The sequence below is a fragment of the Pholcus phalangioides genome, unplaced genomic scaffold (genome assembly GCF_987345545.1).
Source record: "Pholcus phalangioides strain wild (caught in Gottingen) unplaced genomic scaffold, Ppha-v1.0 ptg000001l_1, whole genome shotgun sequence".
Lineage (NCBI taxonomy): Eukaryota > Metazoa > Arthropoda > Arachnida > Araneae > Pholcidae > Pholcus > Pholcus phalangioides.
Genome location: NW_028301594.1, coordinates 18,251,476 through 18,273,347, shown reverse-complemented (window position 1 = coordinate 18,273,347; position 21,872 = coordinate 18,251,476). Strand labels below are relative to the sequence as shown.

Here is a 21,872-nt window from a genome sequence, read left to right as displayed (position 1 = left end):
AAACGGATAGCACCCTCACCATAGTGTTTTTTTTTTCAACACGTGACTATTGCTTTTCTTACACAGAAATATTTTTAAAATTTCGGAAAGAAAATTAAACCTAAAATTTAAATGAGTATTTTCACCTAGAAATTTGTGTGTGTGTGTGTGAAGGGGAGGGGGTAAAAATTAATTTTGATGCGTGAAATACTCGTCTAGATGCGCATTGGCGGAGAATGGTCAGGACTGTACATATAGTAAGCCTGCTTATACAGGATCGATACTTTTCTGAATAATGTGCTCTGTCAGAATATTATTAAATGGAATGCTGTGTATGTGACATATAGAAAGGAACCTAAATAATTTTTATAATAATAATTTAATACTCTTCCAAATATTGTTATTTTACTTATTTTAGACCATTATACACTGTGTTTATTAGCAAAATCGCTATATGGCGTGATTTCCACATTTAAAAAAATGATAAGAACAAATTTGTTCAACGTGAGTGCCACATTTTTTCAAGATAAAAATTGGCCTTTCATTAAATTACAGTTTTCTTGTATTTTACTGGCAAATATTTGTTAAAAAAATGCTTGCTAAATGTTTGGAATCGATTATCAAATCATTGATTTGCAATTTAAAAATAGAAACTTTGGCTGGTTTTAATTCACAGAAAATATGTTAAACATGTTTAATATTTTCTGCGAATGTTTATTGATATGGGAATGTTAAATGATAACGTTCGCAGTTAATCTCTGACAGATGAACTTGAGGAACACATAAGTGTTTATGCTGTGAGCCTTAAAAGTTTTATAATAATCGTAAGCACTGCGGCACACAGGCCAAGAAATATGTAGGCTTGCTTAATTGAGATCTTCATATGACATTAAACAAGACATAAAACATGGAAAAAATTTAATCGGGAAAAATGCAATCAATTGGTCTGCAATAGCTTACCGTATATACGTAGACAACTGCCATGTTATACGACAATTTTATTTTTACTTAAACTGAAAAAAAAACTCCCATGTTTCTCTCTCTCTGATTCTGGAGAAGTTTTGTTGAAATTTTAGTTGAAATTTCATTTGACAATTTCCAATACTGTAATGTAAAGAGAAGTGGGACTGGTGTCTGGTGTGTAACCTCAACATACTGAGAAAAAATATTTACGAAGAAGCCTACATAATTTCATTAATAATTGCCCAACAATAATGTTATGGCTTATATGTATGATTGCAATATTTTTCTTGTTTGTGAGCATTCATTATCCGATTGGTTGAATTTGAATCCTAGGAACATCTACAAGAATATTTTGCCTTTAGTGATGAATGAACATTCATCGTAATCTACGTGACAGGTCTTCTCCATTAATTTTAAATGCCATGACCGAATTCGGCAATTATATACCAGATAAGATTCGAATGAACTAGGCATTCTTCCCCCTTATCACCCACAACAAGTATTGGACACAATTATTATCGTGCAGAAATCGGGTTTTTTTGCTTTTTTTTTTTCACATCGACTCAATCAAGTCATGTAGGTGTGAAGTCAATGGTTTCCCCCAGTAAGGCCACAATAATTTCAAAAACTGTCGGGATAAGGCGATATTTAAATTTAATACAGATTCTTGCATATCCAAGTTAAGGAGAGCGAGTAAATTTGAAGCGTACATAGATAACGGGATGAAATTATTAGAATTACGAATTGCACAGAAAAAAGAGAGGGAAAAATGAACGAAATCTGTACGCGTCTAGGATAGTATTCAATATAACAATATTATATTATTTTTTTCTTTATATCATGTAATATGGTAGGCCTATATGTAAAATACATATCGGATGGTCTTCATTGTTTTAAGCATAAAAATAGAAGTGGGGTAGTAGGCTACAGGCTACTCCGGATGAACAATATTATGGAATCAAGTGCAGTTATTTATTCACGCTGATTACTGAAAACAAAAAAAAATGGGACTTGAAGGATTCGTGCATTGCATAATGCCATTTATATCAGAGGAAAACTTAGGAGCAGTAACTCAAAGTGGTGTCCGAGTGTCTCTTTAAATGGTACTTCGACAAATGAGGACCCTCCTTTAGACTTCCAGTTTGGTGTTGGTATGCTGCAACATAAAATTCCAGTACAATCTGCTATTCTTAAGATGAATTTAGCAATGTTTTCATTATTGATGAATATGATGATATTTTCCATAAACTATGTCCACAGATGACACCCACACCAGTGTTTTCATATGCCCCTAGATAAAGTTAAACGAATTAAAATCCAGGTTGCGAGGTCGCAATGCTACAGGCTCACAGTGTCCAATTCATCACTAGGCAAATATTCTTCTTGATGAATGCTATCCTCCCCCCACTATTTTATTTGACCTTTTTCATCACCATTTGTGACCATATCCATAATTTTTATTTAAAAAATTTATGATCGTATGTATCAGTGTTTCTCAAAGTGTGCATTGCGGCTCTTACGGACGTCAGGGGTGAGCTGGAGATAGGTGTGGATTTGTGTTCTTATTTACTTTCTTTTAAAGTGTGAAAAAAAAAATCTACTAAACTATTCTAGGGAGCCGCAAATGAGCCATGACTTGGATAAGGGAGTCGCGGATGACAATATTCGAGAACCACCGCTAGACAGAGTTTCCAGCGATCTGGAAAGTTAGGGGGCAAATGAAAAATAGTCCGGGAAAGTCGCGGCAAATGTCAAATATTTGCCAAAAGCCCCAGGGACATTCTGTGAAAGCAAAAAAACCGAAGCTGAAAACCTTTGAAATTTACGATTTTTTGAAGTATATTCCTTTTTTCAGGAGTTTCGGTTAGGGAAATGATTGAGCAGATTTTGCTTCAGACTTTACTAAATGTGTAACTTCAGAAAGTTTAATTTTAATTTAATTTTAATTTAATTACAATTATTGCTAAACAAATATATTTATTCAATTTCATTATATTCATAATGGAATTCATGAAACTACTGAAACACACAAAATAGCAGTAATGGGCCCTGATACATCGATTGCTTACCCCCATATACCCTTATACATGTATAGAGATTATCATCTCATCGAAGAACATCCCATTTACATGGAATATTCTTTCCTTGGTAAAAGCAGTGTTTGCTCTCAAACTTTTTCCACTCACTGCTCCCTGCTTTAGTAATAGTTTATCCACGACTTCCTATAATAGTCCAGAATAGCAGAATAGTTCAGTTTGAAGAAAAACTTCAAAGCACTAAATAGGCACACCTCGATAACGACAGCTCACCGGAATACCCCTGGCAAGGGTGACGAAGTAAATTTTGAGAAACACTGGTGTAAAGGGCATGGGAACCGATTTCATCACTGTGAATGAAGCACGGCAAAAAAATTGCAATACTAACTTACTACTGAACTAGAAACAAAAGCCAAGCATTCAGCCATGTACATTGTTATTACTTCATCAAACTTTCAACTTCACATTTTCCATTTATATAAAAAAAATTTTATACATTCTGGCCATCACCCAGAAATTGACATCCTGGTTAGCTATATAACTATATGGGAAAGCATTCTCTTTAAAAATCATAAGTGAGCGAACAGGAACATAGTTTCCGCAACTACTGAGCAATAAAATTACTAATATCTATTATAAAAATATGCCTTCAAATCTTTTATTAATGTATTTTTCCTTTTTGTTCTTTAATTATTAAAGTTATGAGCCAAGAGATGCTCAAACAAGAATAGCTTTACCGTGTTATCTCTTTGAATGTTAGATCATAATGCTCTTTTAGAGCCAACTTTTCTCCGAAATCAAACGTAAAAAAAGAAAAAACAGAAAGGTGTTACAGTGAGATCAAAGTGGAAAGAGGAGAAAAAAAAAATTGCCTCGGAAAAGATTCAATTCTAACCATAGAAAACTGGTGAATATGCACGAGTAACGTGTGCACAGCTGCCGAATTGACTTTTCAGAGGTTTTCGTGCATTTACGAGCCGTCACAATTGTTTCTTCAGCTTTTCACGTCGTCACTGCAGACCTTCACAGCAGCAGATACGATAATCACTGGGATCCTTTTGGGTTAGCTTAAAAAAAAAAATGAATATATTCGACTCGGGTATGGTGTCATACACGAGAAGCGGTTGCAGTCGTACTGTATTAATCAGATAGACACGATTACGTTACTTCTTTACCCGAAGCTTTAAAGCTCATGTCGTATTGGCACAGCTTGCGAGCCCCATACATGTATGCATTCAACTAGATGGATGATGACCTCGTCAACACAAAAAGAGAGAAATCGCTCACATGACGAATAACGAGGGAGAGTTTATGATGTTCCGACGACATTCAAACCGATTTCAAATGATTCTAGATATTTAACGACCAAGTTATACGTTTACACTGTCGGTTATTACCGTGATATCTTGAAATACAAAGCCGGCAACCGAAATTCGATTACATACCCATACGCAATGCTATTCCATGCGATATTCAATAGAAATTACCGGATTAAGATTTTTGAATCTTAATTTTTCACAATGGCGCTGAGTGATCATGATAAAATAAAATTGTACTTCAGTTGCTACAAGTATATTTCATTTCATACTCTTTTGAATTAATGCGTAGCATTTAAAGAGGTTTCCAACCATTAAATTCTAGTGTAACTCTTCATAAAGTAATTTGCAAGAAACGAAAAACAAGCATGGAAATTTTCCTATATTATTTCTTAAGGCTTTTAGGCCTAGGGCCAATATTGTGTAAATGAAATAAATAAAAATAATTAAGATCTCTTGCATGGGATATATTGTATCTATCATGGATTTCTACATTTCTTTTTTCTCCTCTCATCCCAATTTAGTTTTTTCCCCATTCATGTTTCGTCCCCCCCCCCCCCACCATTTTGTATGTATGTGCCAAAAAATTACTATTATTATTGCTATCATAATTAATTGCAACCCAATCAAAAATTGTCTTAAACTTTTAGTCATTTTAGAACCCTATAAAAGCATTCGCTTAATCTTAGCACCTAAAACATCCTTAGAAAATTCTAATTAAAGTCAACTACATGATACACGTAGGATGGAGATATGAATAAGGCAATTATTATGTTTAGCCCAAAAACTATGAAATTCTTATTATTATTTGAGCCAAAATAGTGAGTCGAGTTTGAATATAACGATTTCTTCCCGAACTCTCAAAAAATCGTTATTTATACACACTGTGCATAGCTAACGTCGGTCACCGCAAATTACTAATTCCTGCTGAAAAATAATTTTCTTATACATAGAAAATATTGTTTTAAATAATAGAGACATATATGTGAAAAATAATCCAATAATTTTCATTTTTCCCTACTTTTTCATTGGATACATTTTGTTATCTATAAGGTATGGAAGGATTTATAAGAAAATTTCAACCAATTCTAAATTGAAAAAATTTTTAATTCAAATAAATTATATTCCATTATTCTGACTTCAATATCAATTTAATTAAGTAGTTTTGGTATTGACCGTCTACATCGCACCGTTCGAATGTTACAATCTTTGCTATTAGACCGTGGAATGTATTATACAAGTTTCACATAAAAATTTCGCATATAAAGTATCATAAGATTCTATGAGGTTTCTCTTTTTCAAAACTACAATTAGAAAGAAAAGATTCGGTGTTTACATCAGACAAAGTATTTCTCCAAGTTACCAGAAAAACTTCAAAATAACATTTGCGTTTTCTAACCCCCCCCCCCCCTCCCTATTTTCAGAACTATCGGTATTTATAACGTTTTCCAAATAATTTCTTGTGTTTTGATCTAAAGATTTTTTTAAAATTTTTTAAATTTATGAAATTTCTAAATCATAAGTGTTTTTACAGCCAACATTTTTAAATGTCTAATATATAATATATAATCTGTTTCTATTTTCAATTATTGAGTGTACGTAACCTTGGTTAAATTTCATAAGGGCAGAACTTGTACCATTCGATATGATTCGAATTTCATTCTTATGTGATTTAATGTCTAATATTGTCTCTATTGGAATTGCGTATTAGCGAAATTAATTCGAAAAAGCGCGTAAATTCCCAAAATCGCGAATAAAACTCATTAGAACGAGTGAACGGAATGATAGAAAATTTGAATTTATTTGATATCCATCCGTTTATATATAGAAATGGCTATCTCGACTTTTGGAGAACAAATTATATTTTTTTTCAACCAAATTATCATTCATACCATTGTCTTCGTAGATATGAATTGATTCTTGTCGGCATATGTTATGATTCCGAAATGGAACAAGGTGTGACACCTTATTTTGAAAAAAAAAATTTTTAATTTTTTCCAACAATTAATTCTTAATGGTGTTAGGAAATGTTACTTGGCAGAACTTAATACCTACACGTTCTGTGGTTATGTGTGACCTGACCATAACCTTCATAACACTAAGTCAAAAATGATGTATACGCAACAAATCATCGAAATTCATCATACTTGTCTATTTCTCTTAACCCAAATGCATAAAGTATTGCTAATGTGATAAGCCCTGAAGGTTAATGGGTAAATATGCATATACGCATATCCATGAGTGCGAAAACATTAAAACTATTAATTACTTATAAATAAAGAAACCCTAAAGAGTTCAAGGAACCTGTAAACTTTATTAAGCGATTCACAAACTTGTGAAAACACGATTTTCCTTAATTGCTATTCACTTAACATCAGCTTTCGCTAACATATATTTTGTGACTCTTTTCCTTACTCATTAATTAACTTGAGATCTTAATTAATTCATCATTATGGTCTCCTTTTCCCCCCTCCTCTCAATCTCCTGAAGTTTACAAGCGCTGGGACAACCATTGGGCAATGATTTGTTTTTTCCTCCTCTATCTTTCCATGAATTCGTGATGAGGTTGTTTCTTCGATCATCACCGAAAAGTTCACTCAATTAAAAACAGAGGGAAAACAAATTGAAATTTTCTACGTCTTTCACTATTTAAGAAAAGTCATTAATCAGATCAGAAGTGGAAAAAAGAAAATATCAGGATGATATTTATTTGATATAATCACAACTATCAAAGATATTTGAGAGAACCTCTCTGAAATTCAAATTTTTGATTCCTCACAGAAGCAAATCAATCGTTCCAATAATGATACAAATTGCTCGATAAGCAAATAAGTATTTAATAAGTTAAATATATGTATAATTAAAGGGGGGGGGGGTCCTCATACTTTTTTACACAGAAATAATCCTCAGAAACCATGGTCTAGTAAAAATACTATTAAAAATATTATTTGACCATTAATTTATACCAAATTTAATAATGATATTTTAAATTTTACGTGATATGCCAGCACAATGTTCCCCCATATTGCCAATACTTATTATTTTTTGTCAACTTTTCAAACATTAAGAAAAAAGTGCTTCGGTAAGATCTTGCACGTATGATAAAAAAGCATGACATCAATTCAACTGAATCAAAATTGATTGAAAATGAAGAAAACACTGTATAGTTCACATCGAATTACGAGAAAGATTGAAATTTGATTGACACAGTCTTATTTGAAATTAAATGTAAAATTCAAAATTTAAAGGATTAGAAATATCAATGTTTGTTTGTATATGTTTATTTTGCTCTCTGAACTAGTTTTCTTTATTTTCAATCAAGTTTTATGCATTCCCATTGATGCCACGCTATCTTATCATGCGCATGAGGTGTTAATATACCATTTTTTTTTTAATTTGAAAATTTGCCAAAAAGTAAGTATCGGAGATATGGAGAACATTGTCCTAGCAGTGTGTATAAATATCGAAAATATGAGCACCCAAGCATAGTGCGTATAAATATCAAAAATATGAGCACCAAATTTGAAAGGGCGAGATAGCTTAGGTCGATAAGATACTCGCCTAAAGTGCCAAAGGATGTTTAGAGGTGTCGCGAGTCCGATACACAGGGGCACAACAGGTACGGCGACATGACCACAGAAAAAGTTTGTTACCGCAAAAAGTCCCACACCGAGGGGTTAGCACACCAACCTCTCGGTGAGTGTAAAAAATGCTGCCGTTCGGAATCGGAAATAAACTGTAGGTTCCGGTCTAATTAGCCCCCGTGTGCAGAAAATGACCGCGGTGCGACAAAAATGATCAAATGACGAAATTTGAAATAAATCAATGGTTAAATAACATTTTTTACTATATTTCTACTAGAGCATAGTTTTTGAGGATTTTTGAAAATTTTAAAAGTTATGAGACTCCCCCCCCCCCCCTTCACTTAAACTCTGAATCAAGTATAAAATAATTCAGCATTGATATCACATTCGAAGTTTAAAAAAAATTTAACAATGCTCATTCGCTTAATAGTTCGACGAAAAATTACACGGAATCCATTAAAAACTCTTATTTATTTAAATTTTTGTTTATAGTATAAAATATTTTTTCCAGTTCCCAGTTTTTTTTAGTTATTAATTAACCTTAAACTGGAATCCGTTCAACCAATATGTTATTCACAACCAAAGGATGCGATTCCTAATGCAAATGATTCATATGAACTAAATTCTTAAGGCCGGGATTACACTATAAAAGTTTTGTAAAAGTGTTTTATATAACTTGAAAAATCTAACAAATAAGGGGTTATTGATTACATTCTAGAAAATGCAACCAGTGACTGCATTTTTCAAGTTTTATGAAACGACTTTTACCAAACTTTTATAGTGTAATACCGGCCTTAGACTGAAGTACAGTAAAAGTCCGTTACAACGAGTATGGCTTATAACGAAAATCTCAATATAACGAGTGATTTACATATTTGATTGTCAAAGAGATAATGTTACAAAAGCATCCACTTATAACGATAATTTTTCCCGTGATTGTGAGCTTCGTTAAAACGGACTTCTACCGTATAATAACACGTCTCTAACAATCAAATCGCATGTGAACACTACTCTCCTCAGAAATTATTATTAAACAATGTTTACCAATAACAACGGTTTTTTCATAAGAATTTATAAGAATATTATATACTTTATTATAACAAATTTTATTAGGGAACTTTTTTTTATTAATTGATGCTCAAAAATATATTTTATTCATTTCACTCACTTAATTCGCTAGATATAAATAAATTTTGGAATAGATTAAGTAATTAAGGCTGCACTCTTAAGTTGAACGTTTTTGTCAGATTTTGTGCGATTTCTTCACTACGATTTTGTTGTTGTTTTTAGAAAATCTGTCATTTTACATTAGTCACTGATTTTGAAACTATTTTTTATCTTCGTACAGATACATTTTCCAGAAATTATCCCAAATATTACCCTACTGTTCATAGAGGCGGCAACAAATTTTGATCCCGTCTTTGATACCGTTGGGGTAAATCGAGAAGCTATCCATACTTAGAATAAGACAACCATAAGTATTCTTTATGGGCGTTGTATAATATTTTATCATGTATATATATTGTTTATAATTTGTGTTAATTGCATTTTTAATTGGGTTGCTGTATTTTTGAAATATATGACATCCATATTTTTATGGGCATCTTTTTATCAGCCACCTCGTTGGGCATTTTGCCTGTTGTGGCGTTGTATTTGTATTTGTATTGTAAGGCTGGGCGCACATGGATTAGACATGACAAGACAAGACAGCTTCAGACAAGCTTAGTCATTGTTGTTCACGTATGCCGCGCAAAGCGCACAGGTATTTGTATGGCACAAAGCACACCGGTTAGTCAAAAACATATTGAAATATTGCGTCATAGAAATCAGTGTCTAAGCTGTCTTGTCTAATCGTGTCTAACCAGTGTGTTCTCTCCAAGCCTAAAAATGCCATCAAATCCAATTTAGAATTGAATTCACCAGTTTTCGTTGAATCGATTTGCATTTTTAAAATGTCGAAAAATTTGATCCAAATAAGTAATTCAAATACTTTTGAATACTTTATGGTCAATTATCCGAAATGTTATGGGCTATTATGCCTAGGGCCGGTATTACACTATAATACAAATACAAAGCCACAACAGGCAAATTGCCCAACGAGGTGGCTGCATCAAAGATCCCCGAGCCCCTACCTACTACTGCTACACCACACCCCCCCCCCGCGGAACCCCCCAACGAATCGATACATGCGGGAATGTGCGTGTACGTGTAGTGCAACCTGACGTAAAGTTTTGTTTTTTCTGTGTAATGCTTGTTATGTGTAGTGCTGTCATCTGCCCCCAGTTTTACTAACTATGAGTGAAGTGTTATGGTTGAATGATTTACCGTTGTAGGACTGTTGCTCTCTGTGGCGAGACTTTTTAACGGAGAGATCGGCTCGCATTTGCGCCTTGAAGTTGGGAACCACAGAAAACCAACTTCAGCCGACCACCACTGTGGGGTTCGAACCCGGATCCTCGCATCACAAGTCCGGCACTGTAACCACTCGACCACCACAGCGGCTTAGAAGTTTCATAAAATTTCATTTATAAAACTTGAATAATTCAACCGATTATTAATTATTATCGGCTGCATTTTCTCGAAGGTAACCGATAGCCATATTGGTTAAATTATTCAAGTTATATAAATGAACTTTTATGAAACTTTTATAGTGTAATCCCGGCCTAGAAAAGACATTTAATCGGGTTCGTGAAACAAATCGAAATAAATTACGATCTTTTACTAAAAATTTTAATCGCATTGAATGAATTAACTAAACTAAATATTTTAACTGCGATCAACAATTTATCGATTAACCGACCCGATCAATCGACTAATCCGACCGGCCCTAATAATTGCGTATGCTAAAATAAATTTCGAACAAAAAATCCAATGTATATATTTTTTGTAAAATTGTTTTAATTAATTATTTTGATAATTTATCTAATTTGAACTGCACATTAAATTTGTTCATAACGATCTATGAAAGAGATACCGAGTCTAAGTAAGAGGAATCTTTTCCGGTAAATATTTATTAGTTTCCTATAATTTCTTGAATTTTTATAGTCATCATCGCATTTTACATTATTCATTTATTATCGAAACGTATTAAATTGAAACGATTTTTTTTCGTTCCTCTTTTTTTTTTTAGAAAGAAATCAACAAAAATCCCATTTTTTCTCCCTGATCTTAAACTTCAATTATTTTAACTTAAAGACGGAGAAAAAAAAAGTAGCATTTAAATCATTTCCTTGGAAAATCGAATTAGACTGATATTTTGGGGAAAATTTAAAACTCCCAGAGGAGATTAAAAGGATTTTTTAAAGGAGGTTGATAAAGGAAATTAGAAGGAAAGGAAAAAAGATGATAAAATATGAATATAATGCTTTCCAAGCACATTTTTTTTTCTTAACCTCTCTTTTATCTCAGGAAATTCCACGGATATTTCACCCAAGATTTAAATTACAGTTTCTGCTGTGAGAAAAAATGATTTTGAGATATTTAAAAGTAAATTCAGATTTTATTGCATTTCCTCTATCTTAACCGTTTCTCACACGAGATGAGAAATTGCATAGAGGTTAAATTGACGCATTTTATGTATTAATGTACTTGAAATGTAATGTGTATTTATTTTTGGGGGGAAAATAATTTCATCAATCTTTAAAATTGGATTTTTAACTCTTTATTTGGCCTCGTTGCTTTCAAGTAACACGAGTTTCTTGTATTTCTCCAATAAAGGAATTTTATATTTTCAGCTCGCTTCGGCATTAATGTTTCTAAGCAATTCTTAAGACCTAAACATTCGATTTCTACTTGTCAACTGTTCATGAAGTGTCTATAATTGCCAGCAGAATGGCTCAAAGGTACATACGTGTCCTATTTGTTGACAAGCCAAGAAAGAACGATTTTTAACCCTTGCATTTTGAGGGGAAATACCCGTGTGTGTGTGTAAAATACCGTGGGAGATACGTATTGATGTGTCTTGAACACTGATAGAATAGTAAGTTGACAAACAATGATTGGCATTTTTATACTATTCAAATCTGTGTAACATATTTTAACGTGTATAAAGAACCACCTTTCTGCGACTGAAAAAATTGTATTATTCAAATAGGATCTTTCAAAAAACTTCCAGTAATCCGGTGATTTCGATTATCTGGAACAAACCGGTCTGATATGTGCCGGATTAGAGGCAGTCTAAGAAATGAAGGAGCTTACTTGTCTCCACTATAGGTGGACCATTGCACCTTCTGACATTATACCTCCTGATCTCCTACATAGTCTTGCCGGTTAAAAACGATAATTTATTGGAGGAAAAATGTCTAATTCAGTCTCAGCGTCCAAATACGCAAAAAAAAACTTTGAAGGGAGGGAAAAAAAGATAACATATAAACCGACATCCTGATAACTATAAAAAAATTTCCCTCCATGTTATGATATTCGTCCGTTCAGTACTTTGTGAAAGTTATAACAACATCCGAATGACAACATTATTCATGATTCTAACTCAAACAGCGTCTACTATATTATTCAAATAGGCTTTTTTAACAAACTTCCAGTAATCCGACGATTCCGATAATCCGGCACAACCTGGTCTGATATGTGCCAGATTATAGCGAGAGTCTATTGTCATTTTTTTTCTCTTTGCCATGTAATAACATTCAGGATACCTCATTTGCGTAGTATTATCCCTCTGGGTATTTCAATGCTGGCAATTAAAGGGTTGAGGTGGGGCTGGTACACGCAAATTTTCCAAAAAACGCATTTTTGAACTTTTTAATTTTCAAATACAGTCAAACCTCGTTAATGAGTCTTTCTTGGGAGAGCAAAAATATGACTTGATAAGCGGAGTGACTCGTTAAACGGAGTAAGCCATAGCTGTGCCAATTCCTGCATGAGGATAATCGGGACTTCCAAAAAGTGATCCGTCAGCGGAGTGACGTGATAACCGGGTGACGCACTAACGAGGTTTGACTGTACTATGAAATTTTTCGTGTCTGTGTTCGAGTTTTTAAAATATTTTAATACAAACTGCTGGCAGGCGTTATACCGTATAAGCTGATGTTTTCCACTAAAATGCTCTTTTTTCAAAACCAAGTTTATTGTTGAATAAGGAACATTTTTCGAACATCACTCATTCAAATGTCTTGAAACTTTGTGTGCTTCTCAACACTTAATTATTTTTTAATTAAAATTATTTTTAAAAAAACTGTGCCACAAGATGTGGGTAAATTTTGGTAATGGTTTGAAAAAGTTGCATGTCGCTGAACTTATAATTCAAGAAAAAAACTAACCAACAATTTAAATCCTGGAAACTCGAGTTAAATTGTATAGAAATATCCATAGCATTTGAGAAAAAAAAATTGAGTGCCTAAAGTGAATAGAAAAATTTTAAATGTTGCTTAACACGTTCGTTGACTGCGGGGCCCTAAATTGCTTGTCGAGTCCGTGGGGCGCATTTTTGTACATGGTGTCATTAGCAGTGAACGTACTAAAGGAAGGAGATTTTCCCCATAGGAAACCATTGGAAGCCAAGATCGTGCACCAACCCCCCTAAATTATTTTGTGATCACCCCTGCATCATAATTATGCCAGCCATCAGAAGAAAAGCCCTTCCGTCGCACGGTGACATAATTACTATACTCAAATTTAAATCAGCATTGCGCCGATTTTCGAATACTTTTGTTATTATAAGCATTTAAATATATTCAATACCTCTCAGTAAGAAATCAGGCATGAGCATCGAACACTCTTGGGTGTTCTAGGAAGCACCGTGGAACTTTTTGTAAATACTTCCTGTGGGTCTTTTTTTTAAATGAGGATATATGAATTGAAATACATATTGTCTTGGATGGTAGCTATTACAGTACAGTGAATCCCGCTTACAACGCTTTTCGAAAAGCCGTCACAAAAAAACGTTGCAAACGGGAAGTGTTAATGAGAATTAGAGTTGCGACCACGAAAATATGCAGTACCAAGTGGGAAAACGTTATAAGCGGGATCGACTGTATTTGATAGTTAGTAGTTACATTAATTTTAAATCTATAGTTAATAGATATTGCACATAACGAAATACAGTAGAAGTCCGTTATAACGACAGGTCACAAATTGGCGTTATAAATTGTCGTTATAATGTTATAAGAGGATGTTTTTGTCACATTAGCTCTTTGGCAATCACTCGTGATATCGAGATATTCGTTATAAGCCATACTCGTTATAACGAACTTTTACTGTATTTATAATGGATCACGCTTATATATAACATTTTTTAAGAAACCGTCATGATAAAACGTTGTAAACGGAAGAACGCTTTGAATGGGAAATATCGGTGAGTTTAGAAAGAGTTGGTACCACAAAAATAAGTCGTATAATACGCGGGAAAACGCAAATTGGTAAGCAGGCATTTTTAGTCAGTTAGGGTGGCGTCAGGAAAAATCAGTTTGCCCGGCGGCCCAGGATACTCTTTAGATAGCCCTGGTTCTAAATGGAAACGTTATAAACAGCCAAAGAGCTTATTGATTACGTTCGCTCAAATGTAATCGACACACCTATTGGTTATATCTTTCCAATTTTATAAAAGTTATTTTATCAAACTTCTATAGTGTAATACCAATACTGGCCTTACTAAAGTGGGGACGTTACAAGCGGGAGCGACTGTAATTCACAAAAAACAAGCAATGATATACAGTGGATCTCGCTTATAACGTTTTTCAAAAAACCTTTATGAAAAAACATTTTAAGCGAGAAAACGCTTTAAACGGGAAATCTTAATGAAAATTGTGTGTGTTAGTTAGGACCACGAAAATAAGTCGCACTAAGCTGGAAAACGTTGTAAGTGGGAACGTTATGAGCGGGACCGACTGTATTAATAAGGCAATGTGAAACTTTGCTTTCTGAATAAGTGGACTGACTTAGACCCAAGACAAAGTTAGGGTCTAAGACTGGGATTACACTGTAAAATTTTCATGAAAGTTAATTTATAAAACTTGAAAAATGCAACCAATAAGGTTATCGGTTACATTCGAGCAAATGCAACCAATAGCCAGCCTTATTGGTTGAATTTTTAAGTTTTACAAAAGGACTTTTATGAAACTTTTACAGTGTAATCCTGGCCTAAGGCAGGTATTACACTATAAAAGTTTTACAACAAACTCTTTTATAAAATTTCACAAATGCAACCCATGAACTTATCGGTTATATTCGAGCAACTGTAACCGACAAGATTATTGGTTGCATGAAATATTTTTTATCAAACTTTTATACTGCAATACCGTATAGGCCTAAAGTCATATATCATATTTCCCTGGAAGGTTACTGCCTTAGGGTGAGAACATGGTGCGTCCGTGCTTCCGATTCTGGAAACCCGCGTTGTCTCCGATTGGTTAAAAACCCGAATTTCAAGCTCTCAGAAAAGTTTAAATTCGGGTTTTTAACCAATCGGAGACGACGCGGGTTTCCTGAATCGGAAACACGCGTGCACTATAATCGCACCCTTAGGCCGGAACTACATTATAATAGTTTAACAAAGGATCTCTTATAAACTTGGAAGAAAAATCAATAACCCTATTGGTTATATTGAATTTTTTAAGTTTTATAAACGAACATTTACAAAACCCCGGCTTTATGCTTAAACATAATTTGTCCACGGGCCCTGCAAAGACTTCCTCATCTTGGAGAAAATCTAATTTTGCTGCTCCGACATTTGCTCATAAGAAATTAATTTGTTTCATTTTTCCCCTTGCTTTTATGGATTATTATCGTTAACTAATCTGCTATTAATTGTTTAATCGCATGCTCTTCACAAAAGTGAGAGAAATAAGTCGTTATCCTAGCGATTAGATAGGTTTACACGGATTTTAAGCGCAAGTAAAAGAAAATCCGAGCTAATATCATCCCATCGCGTCTTGATATTCGCTTTTTTTATACAGTACTTAGTAGCTGTTACCCGCGGCTTCGCTCGCGTGAATTTAGTAATCCGAAAATTCTTCCTTGAGACCCCTTTAGGGAGTGAATTTTCAGAAATTCCCCTTCTTAGTGAGTTTTTGCATCATAAAATGAAGATACCGACCAAATTTCAAATTTAGTTTCAGCGGTTTTCACTCGGAATGATTTCTGTACCTAGCATTTCAACCCTCCCCCCCTTAAGGGTCGAATTTTGAAAACCCTTTTCTTAGAGTGAATCTATGTCATGAAATAAAACTACTGACCAAATTTCATAAATATAGCTTCAGTATGGTTTTAGCTCGGCGTGATTTCACTGCATAACCTTTGAACCCCCCCCCCCTCCCATGACACCCTTAGGGGTCGAATTTCGAAAAACCCTTCCTTAGTGGGTCTTTACTTCATAAGATAAAACTCAGACAGAATTTCATATTCATAAGTCCAGTGGTTTCGGCTCGGCGAAGATGAACCAGTCAGTCAGGACGTCATTATACGAGCTATTATACAGTATTTCCTATCATGAGATGCTATGTCTGGTTCTATCACTTGATAAATGATCGGCAAGGATCGTTTCAGCATATCTCGTTGCTTTAAAATTTAGTGTTCTTGTAGATTAGTGTTTCCCAAAGTGGGCAATATCGCCCCCTGTTGGACGATGGAATGGTCCGGGGGGGGGGGGGGAGGCGATAGAAGATAGAAGCTACGGGTATAACATAGGATCCTATGGGTTTGCTTGAGTTAGGCGGCGATGAGAGAAAACAATTTCTAAAGAAGGAGGGCGATGGAGCAAAAAGTTTGATAAACTATGTTGTAGATAATAATTTCCCAAACTTTTTGTTCCATAGCCCCCTTCTTCGGATATTTCCTTCTCTCATCGCCCCGTAGGATCCTATAACCAGGGCCGTCTTAAGAGCACCATGGATCCCCGGGCCAAGTGGTTTTTCCGAAGCCCTACCAGGTAAATTATGGAAAATTTCAGCCAAATATCATTTTTGTGAGGCCCGGGTGGACCCATGCGTTAAGATGGCACTGCCTATAACCTACCAACCCCATAGCTTCTATATCACCCACTTCGGGGAACACTGTAGATCAGGGGTCTTCAATCTTTCAGATGTGTCGGGCCATCTGAAACTTCCCACGAAGTCCTCGGGTCACCAACTCATGTATAATTTAGAGCAGCGGTTCTCAACTGGTTCTCCGCGGAGCCCTTGGGCTCCTTTTGCACTTTCCAGGGGCTCCGCGGACGCTCGAATGAAATAAAAAAATACCAGTAAAATTAAAAAAATGATAATTACAAACATTTTTAAATAGTAATAACAAATCAGTAACTTTGATGAATAATTAAAAAATTGGTCTACGGGGCTCCGCCATAGAATTTTTTTACTTAAAAGGGCTCCGCGAGTCAAAAAAGGTTGAGAACCGCTTATTTAGAGACATCTTGATAGGGAGGACATGGATTTTGTCCCTTTTTAACTCGGACCAACGATAAACAGGGAAAAATAATTATTATTTCTGTTGATTATTATTTTATTGAAAACTTTTATTATTCTGAAATTATTTCTTTTAGTAATTATTAATTTTGACTAGCTCTGAAATAATTTTTTTCACCAATTCTGAAAAAGTTTTTGATTAACTACTGACAAAATTAATTGATTCTGGGGTCTTTAAATGATTCTTTAATTATTTATTTCGGTGATTCTGTAATTATTTTCCTTCTCAATATATATCTTGAAATAATTTTTTTCAATAGGCCTAGTTATGGATCAGCAATTACGAAATTATTTCTTTCGGTAATTATGAATTTTCATCAGTTCTGAAATTATTTCATTATATCTGCAGGACCGCAACTGAGAGGGAGAGCAAGCGGGCCTAGGGACCCGGGCGCTGTATTATGGCGGGCGCCGAATCCACACTGTTCTTTCTACATTACGCATGTGCGCCAAAATACGTGCTTACCAACAAAGTATCTAGTTGTGGCCCTGTATATTATATTTAATTCTGAGTTTTCATTCTTTTTTTTCCGGAATTATTTCTTTCATTAATTCTGGAATTAACCGTTTTTCAATGTTTTGAATTATTTTCTGGAAATAATCGGTGGACCACGACAAATAGTTTCGGGGGCTAAATGTGGGATGATGAATTCCTCATCACTCGATAGGCAAATGATTTTTCATTCTCAAGTGTGACGGATATTTACTCTTCGCGAAATTCAAAAGAATTGAATCAAGATTTCACAAATGTGATCAGCCGATAGATAATTTTGAAGAGATTGTTAATAGATATAGGTATTGCTGTTCGCTTCCCACAAGTCACAGAAACTTTTCATGAAAACATTGCGATTCCGTTTGAGATAAAAACGTTAATATGATCTGCATGACTGTATTTTATTTCTGGGTTCTTGTACTACAGAAGATTGAGAAAGAAAAGAAAAATGTTATACGGAAGTAGGCCATAGTAAGCTATAGGTCTATACCAGGGCTTGGCAAATGAAAAAAATATATATTTAGGTGCCAGCCCAATTTCGTAGGAGCCAAGCATGGTATTTTGCTCAAGAAAAATGGTTCTGTGAATGATGTTATATTTTACTTTCCTCATGTTAAAAGATGTAGAGTAATGAAATCAAAGAATTTTGTGTAACTCTTACACTCCAATTTAGCAACCATATTTTAAAAATTTTAGGCACCAAGACAGATTTTCTAGCCGCAAAGGCGACCTGGCACCTGCCCAGCCCTGGTATTGTAGATAGACCTATTGTAGAACCAATAGAAAATCTACACGAGTTTATCCCAAAAAACTATAACGCTATTGATCATGAATATAATAATTGTACCTAGATGAAAAGTCTTAATCTTTATTTAGATCAGTTGACATCATAATGCAGTGTTTGAGTGATATCCTGGATCAGGGTTTTCTGAGGGCCTGTTACTCATGAGTTGGCCCTGGGAAAATGTAAAATTTTGGTGCCCCCTTATGTGTAGTTTTTTTTAAAGGCAGACGAGCACACAGGGGAAGGGGCTCGTGGGTTGTGCATAAAATACAGAAGGCAGCCAATTTCGGGGCTCTGAAATTAGTCCTGGGCACGTGCCCTATTTGCTTATGCCAGAAAAATTACCTAAGATTGCTAGTCGGGCATTTCTCATTGAAAAGAAAAAAATCAAAGAATTTAAATAATAATAAAACTCCCTCATCCTCACAATTGTTGTTTTAAGAGGTGATATCACTTGGGGGGGGGGCGCACAAAACAAGTTACGTATGTGGCGGTATAAGCTGCAGATAAATAAATACATGGAAACCCTATGGTTTGTTTTATGGGGGGGGGGGTGTTGGAGAAAAATGTCAGAGAGCGGAGGGAGTCCGATGAAACAAATAAGTTTGGAAGCCTGTCACAATGGATATTAGGTCCGTATTGTAAAATCAGTTTGCAATTTCCTTCAGAACTTAACATGGTTCACACGAATACATACATCATCAAGACGATGCGGAAAGAAAATTTCGTTTGTTTTCCAAAATTATTATAAACTGCTCAGAAATTTTTATGCCTCTTCTCAATGGCTCTGTATTGTTTTTACTCTATTTTGAAAGAAATGAATTGTCACGTTGGTGCCGATTCATCTATAGGCTACTGGACAGCCACTAGGTTCACCAGTGGTAGCAGAAAGTTTCTACTCTTATCCTGTTTTATAATAAGCAATTCCATATCGTTCGGTTCATTATCTTTCTGAGAAGAGAACCACGATCATTTAAATTACAACGTGTGTCCTGTTCTTCAATAATCCTTTAGGGCTACTTTTTTTTAAATATTTACATGAGAGTCAAGTTCTTTCAATGTCATTTATAGAAATCCCGATAGCAAAAAATTTCTCTAGAAAGTACTCTTTAAACCCGTTATATAGGCCTACTCAAGTTAAAAGTACAAATCTCGAAACCTTATGGTTTATATATTAGAGTAGCAACGTACAAGAGGTTTTAATAGTTACAATTTATTGTTACGAAAAGAATGCAAACTTGCCGATATATTTTGTTCATAGCTTTTGTTCTTTAACCGATTTTTAAATTTCATGCATTAGTGCGATAGCCTACCCTTTAAGAAAGTGTATTTCAATCTTTCTAATCCCATAGTACACTTAAAGCTGTGGTTGAACTTTCGGGTCACATTTGAATTGAGATTTTAAAAAGGTACAGTTTAAAGGATTTATTGTAATTATACAAACCCAAACAACACAATTTATTGCTAAATTGTTATATAAAGACATTTAACAACATTCCTGAAACAAAATTATGAAGTGGTGTTTGGACTCCTTGAGAAATAATTTAGTCAACTTCCTGTATATATGCACCTACGATAGGCTACTCTTACGACACAGCGGATGAAAAAAACCCTGATTTAAGCATACATAAAATATGCAGAATTTTTATCTTTTTAGGCGATATTAAATTCCCTGTAAAGTCATTTATGTAAACAATCTCACTTACCAGGTGTTGTGTTGAGTGATGAGCAGCGCCTAGGCCTGAAACTTGGCGACAAATCACGGGCCATGATAGCCGCTATGGAAAAGTCCGTAGCCCGATGACATGGTTGGGGTTTCGTCACAAACTGAGGCGAAATCGGTTTCTCCTGTTCAAGCTGCATAATATCACCCGAAATAAGCATTTGTGACCGTTATGCTATTGCCCCGACGCACACAGATAAAGTTAATTAGTGCCTCGGCCGGATGTAGAACAGTTTCGATTACCTTTACCCGAGGAAAAATTTCAATTACATCTTCATCATCATTTTCTCCCAATCATCGACTAGATTTTATGGAAAATAATTTACATGGAAAGATATCATCCGTCTTGAGAACGTTTTTAGTCGTCCAGTCCTTAGCACAAAATATCTGTTTGTCTACAACACCCAGCAAGCTATTATCAGAAATATGCTGTAATTCTGCAAAAAAGTAGGAATCAGCTCTTCATGCTCCAGGGACATCAATACCAGAAAAACTCTTTATATATTATCTGGTAGATAGAGTCTTCAAAAAAATGATGCGAGCAGGTCACTTGTAAATAGATTCATCAGCAATGCTCGTTCTGTCCGAAGGAAAGTTTTGAACACCTCCACAGAAATAGCATGAAATATCGGCTCTGGTGTGGCCCATAAGTCAGTCAATACGGTCGGTCAAGTCACACATAGTCCTATAAACACTGCTTGAAATTTTTTACTGAAACAGGACCAAGAAAACAGGTCCCGAAAGTGGAAAACGATCTCCGGTCCCGCCGCACGGTCACACACGAAAACTGAATTCAACACCAAACTATTTTACGCTGCCTTCGCTTGATTGCATGTTTGCACACACACACACACCAACCACTGACACCACTTACCACCAGCCTAGCAGGTTTAGTTCCGACAACAACCGCACGGTGCCGCACGCATACGGCTTAAGCAATACTTTGAGCCGTACGTCTTGGTGGGCGTGTTCAAACCACAGAATTGGATGTCGAGTGTCTGACAGGCAGCTTAGTTTCAACCAATGACCCCGCCGATGTTTTCACGTCGATTTTGATTGGGTGAAACGCGTAAAAATGTAAACGTCCGTCTGGGGGGAGGGGGGAAGAAAATGTATTGTTATCTGAACAGTAGTTTTCCATCATCAATCTCTTCCCTATTTTTACGAGGTATAATATTAAAACTCCCATCTGCAGTATCGGGGTAATCGTCAATTTATGGTCTAAATAATTACTTTTACATATTCCCGGACGTCTAGAGTATTTCTCTTTCTCTGCGGTTTTTTGCTCTTCCATATTACGCGGGATCGCATTATTATACCGCCGTGAAAATGGTAATAAACCATTTATTGAAAGAACAAAATATTTCAGTATATTTACAGCTGACAACATAAAAATCTCATGCCGTTATTGAAATTCTAAAAATGATAATTTATTTTGTCTTGTTTTAAATGCATAATCACATTGTTAAAAATTTAAAGTGATGGATAATTTAATAACTGTAATATAAAGTTCAGTACAGGCGGACCAAGTTAAACGGATATCAACGATTCCGGTTCATAATATCCGATTAAGCGGGGAATCTG

General features: G+C 34.9%; 1 protein-coding gene across 2 annotated transcripts in view; it reads right to left on the bottom strand.

Annotated features, from left to right (window-relative positions):
- Positions 1–21,153, bottom strand: part of LOC149090008 (uncharacterized) — a 68,108-nt gene extending 46,955 nt beyond the window's left edge. The window contains exon 1 of one of the 2 annotated variants that reach the window (XM_089231904.1): positions 20,272–21,153. In XM_089231904.1, coding sequence (XP_089088030.1) covers positions 20,272–20,449 — 178 coding nt within the window. In that variant the 5' untranslated portion in view covers positions 20,450–21,153. The remainder of the gene's footprint in view (positions 1–20,271) is intronic. The other variant, XM_089231902.1, reaches the window with a different exon arrangement.
- Between the last annotated feature and the right edge of the window lie 719 nt (positions 21,154–21,872).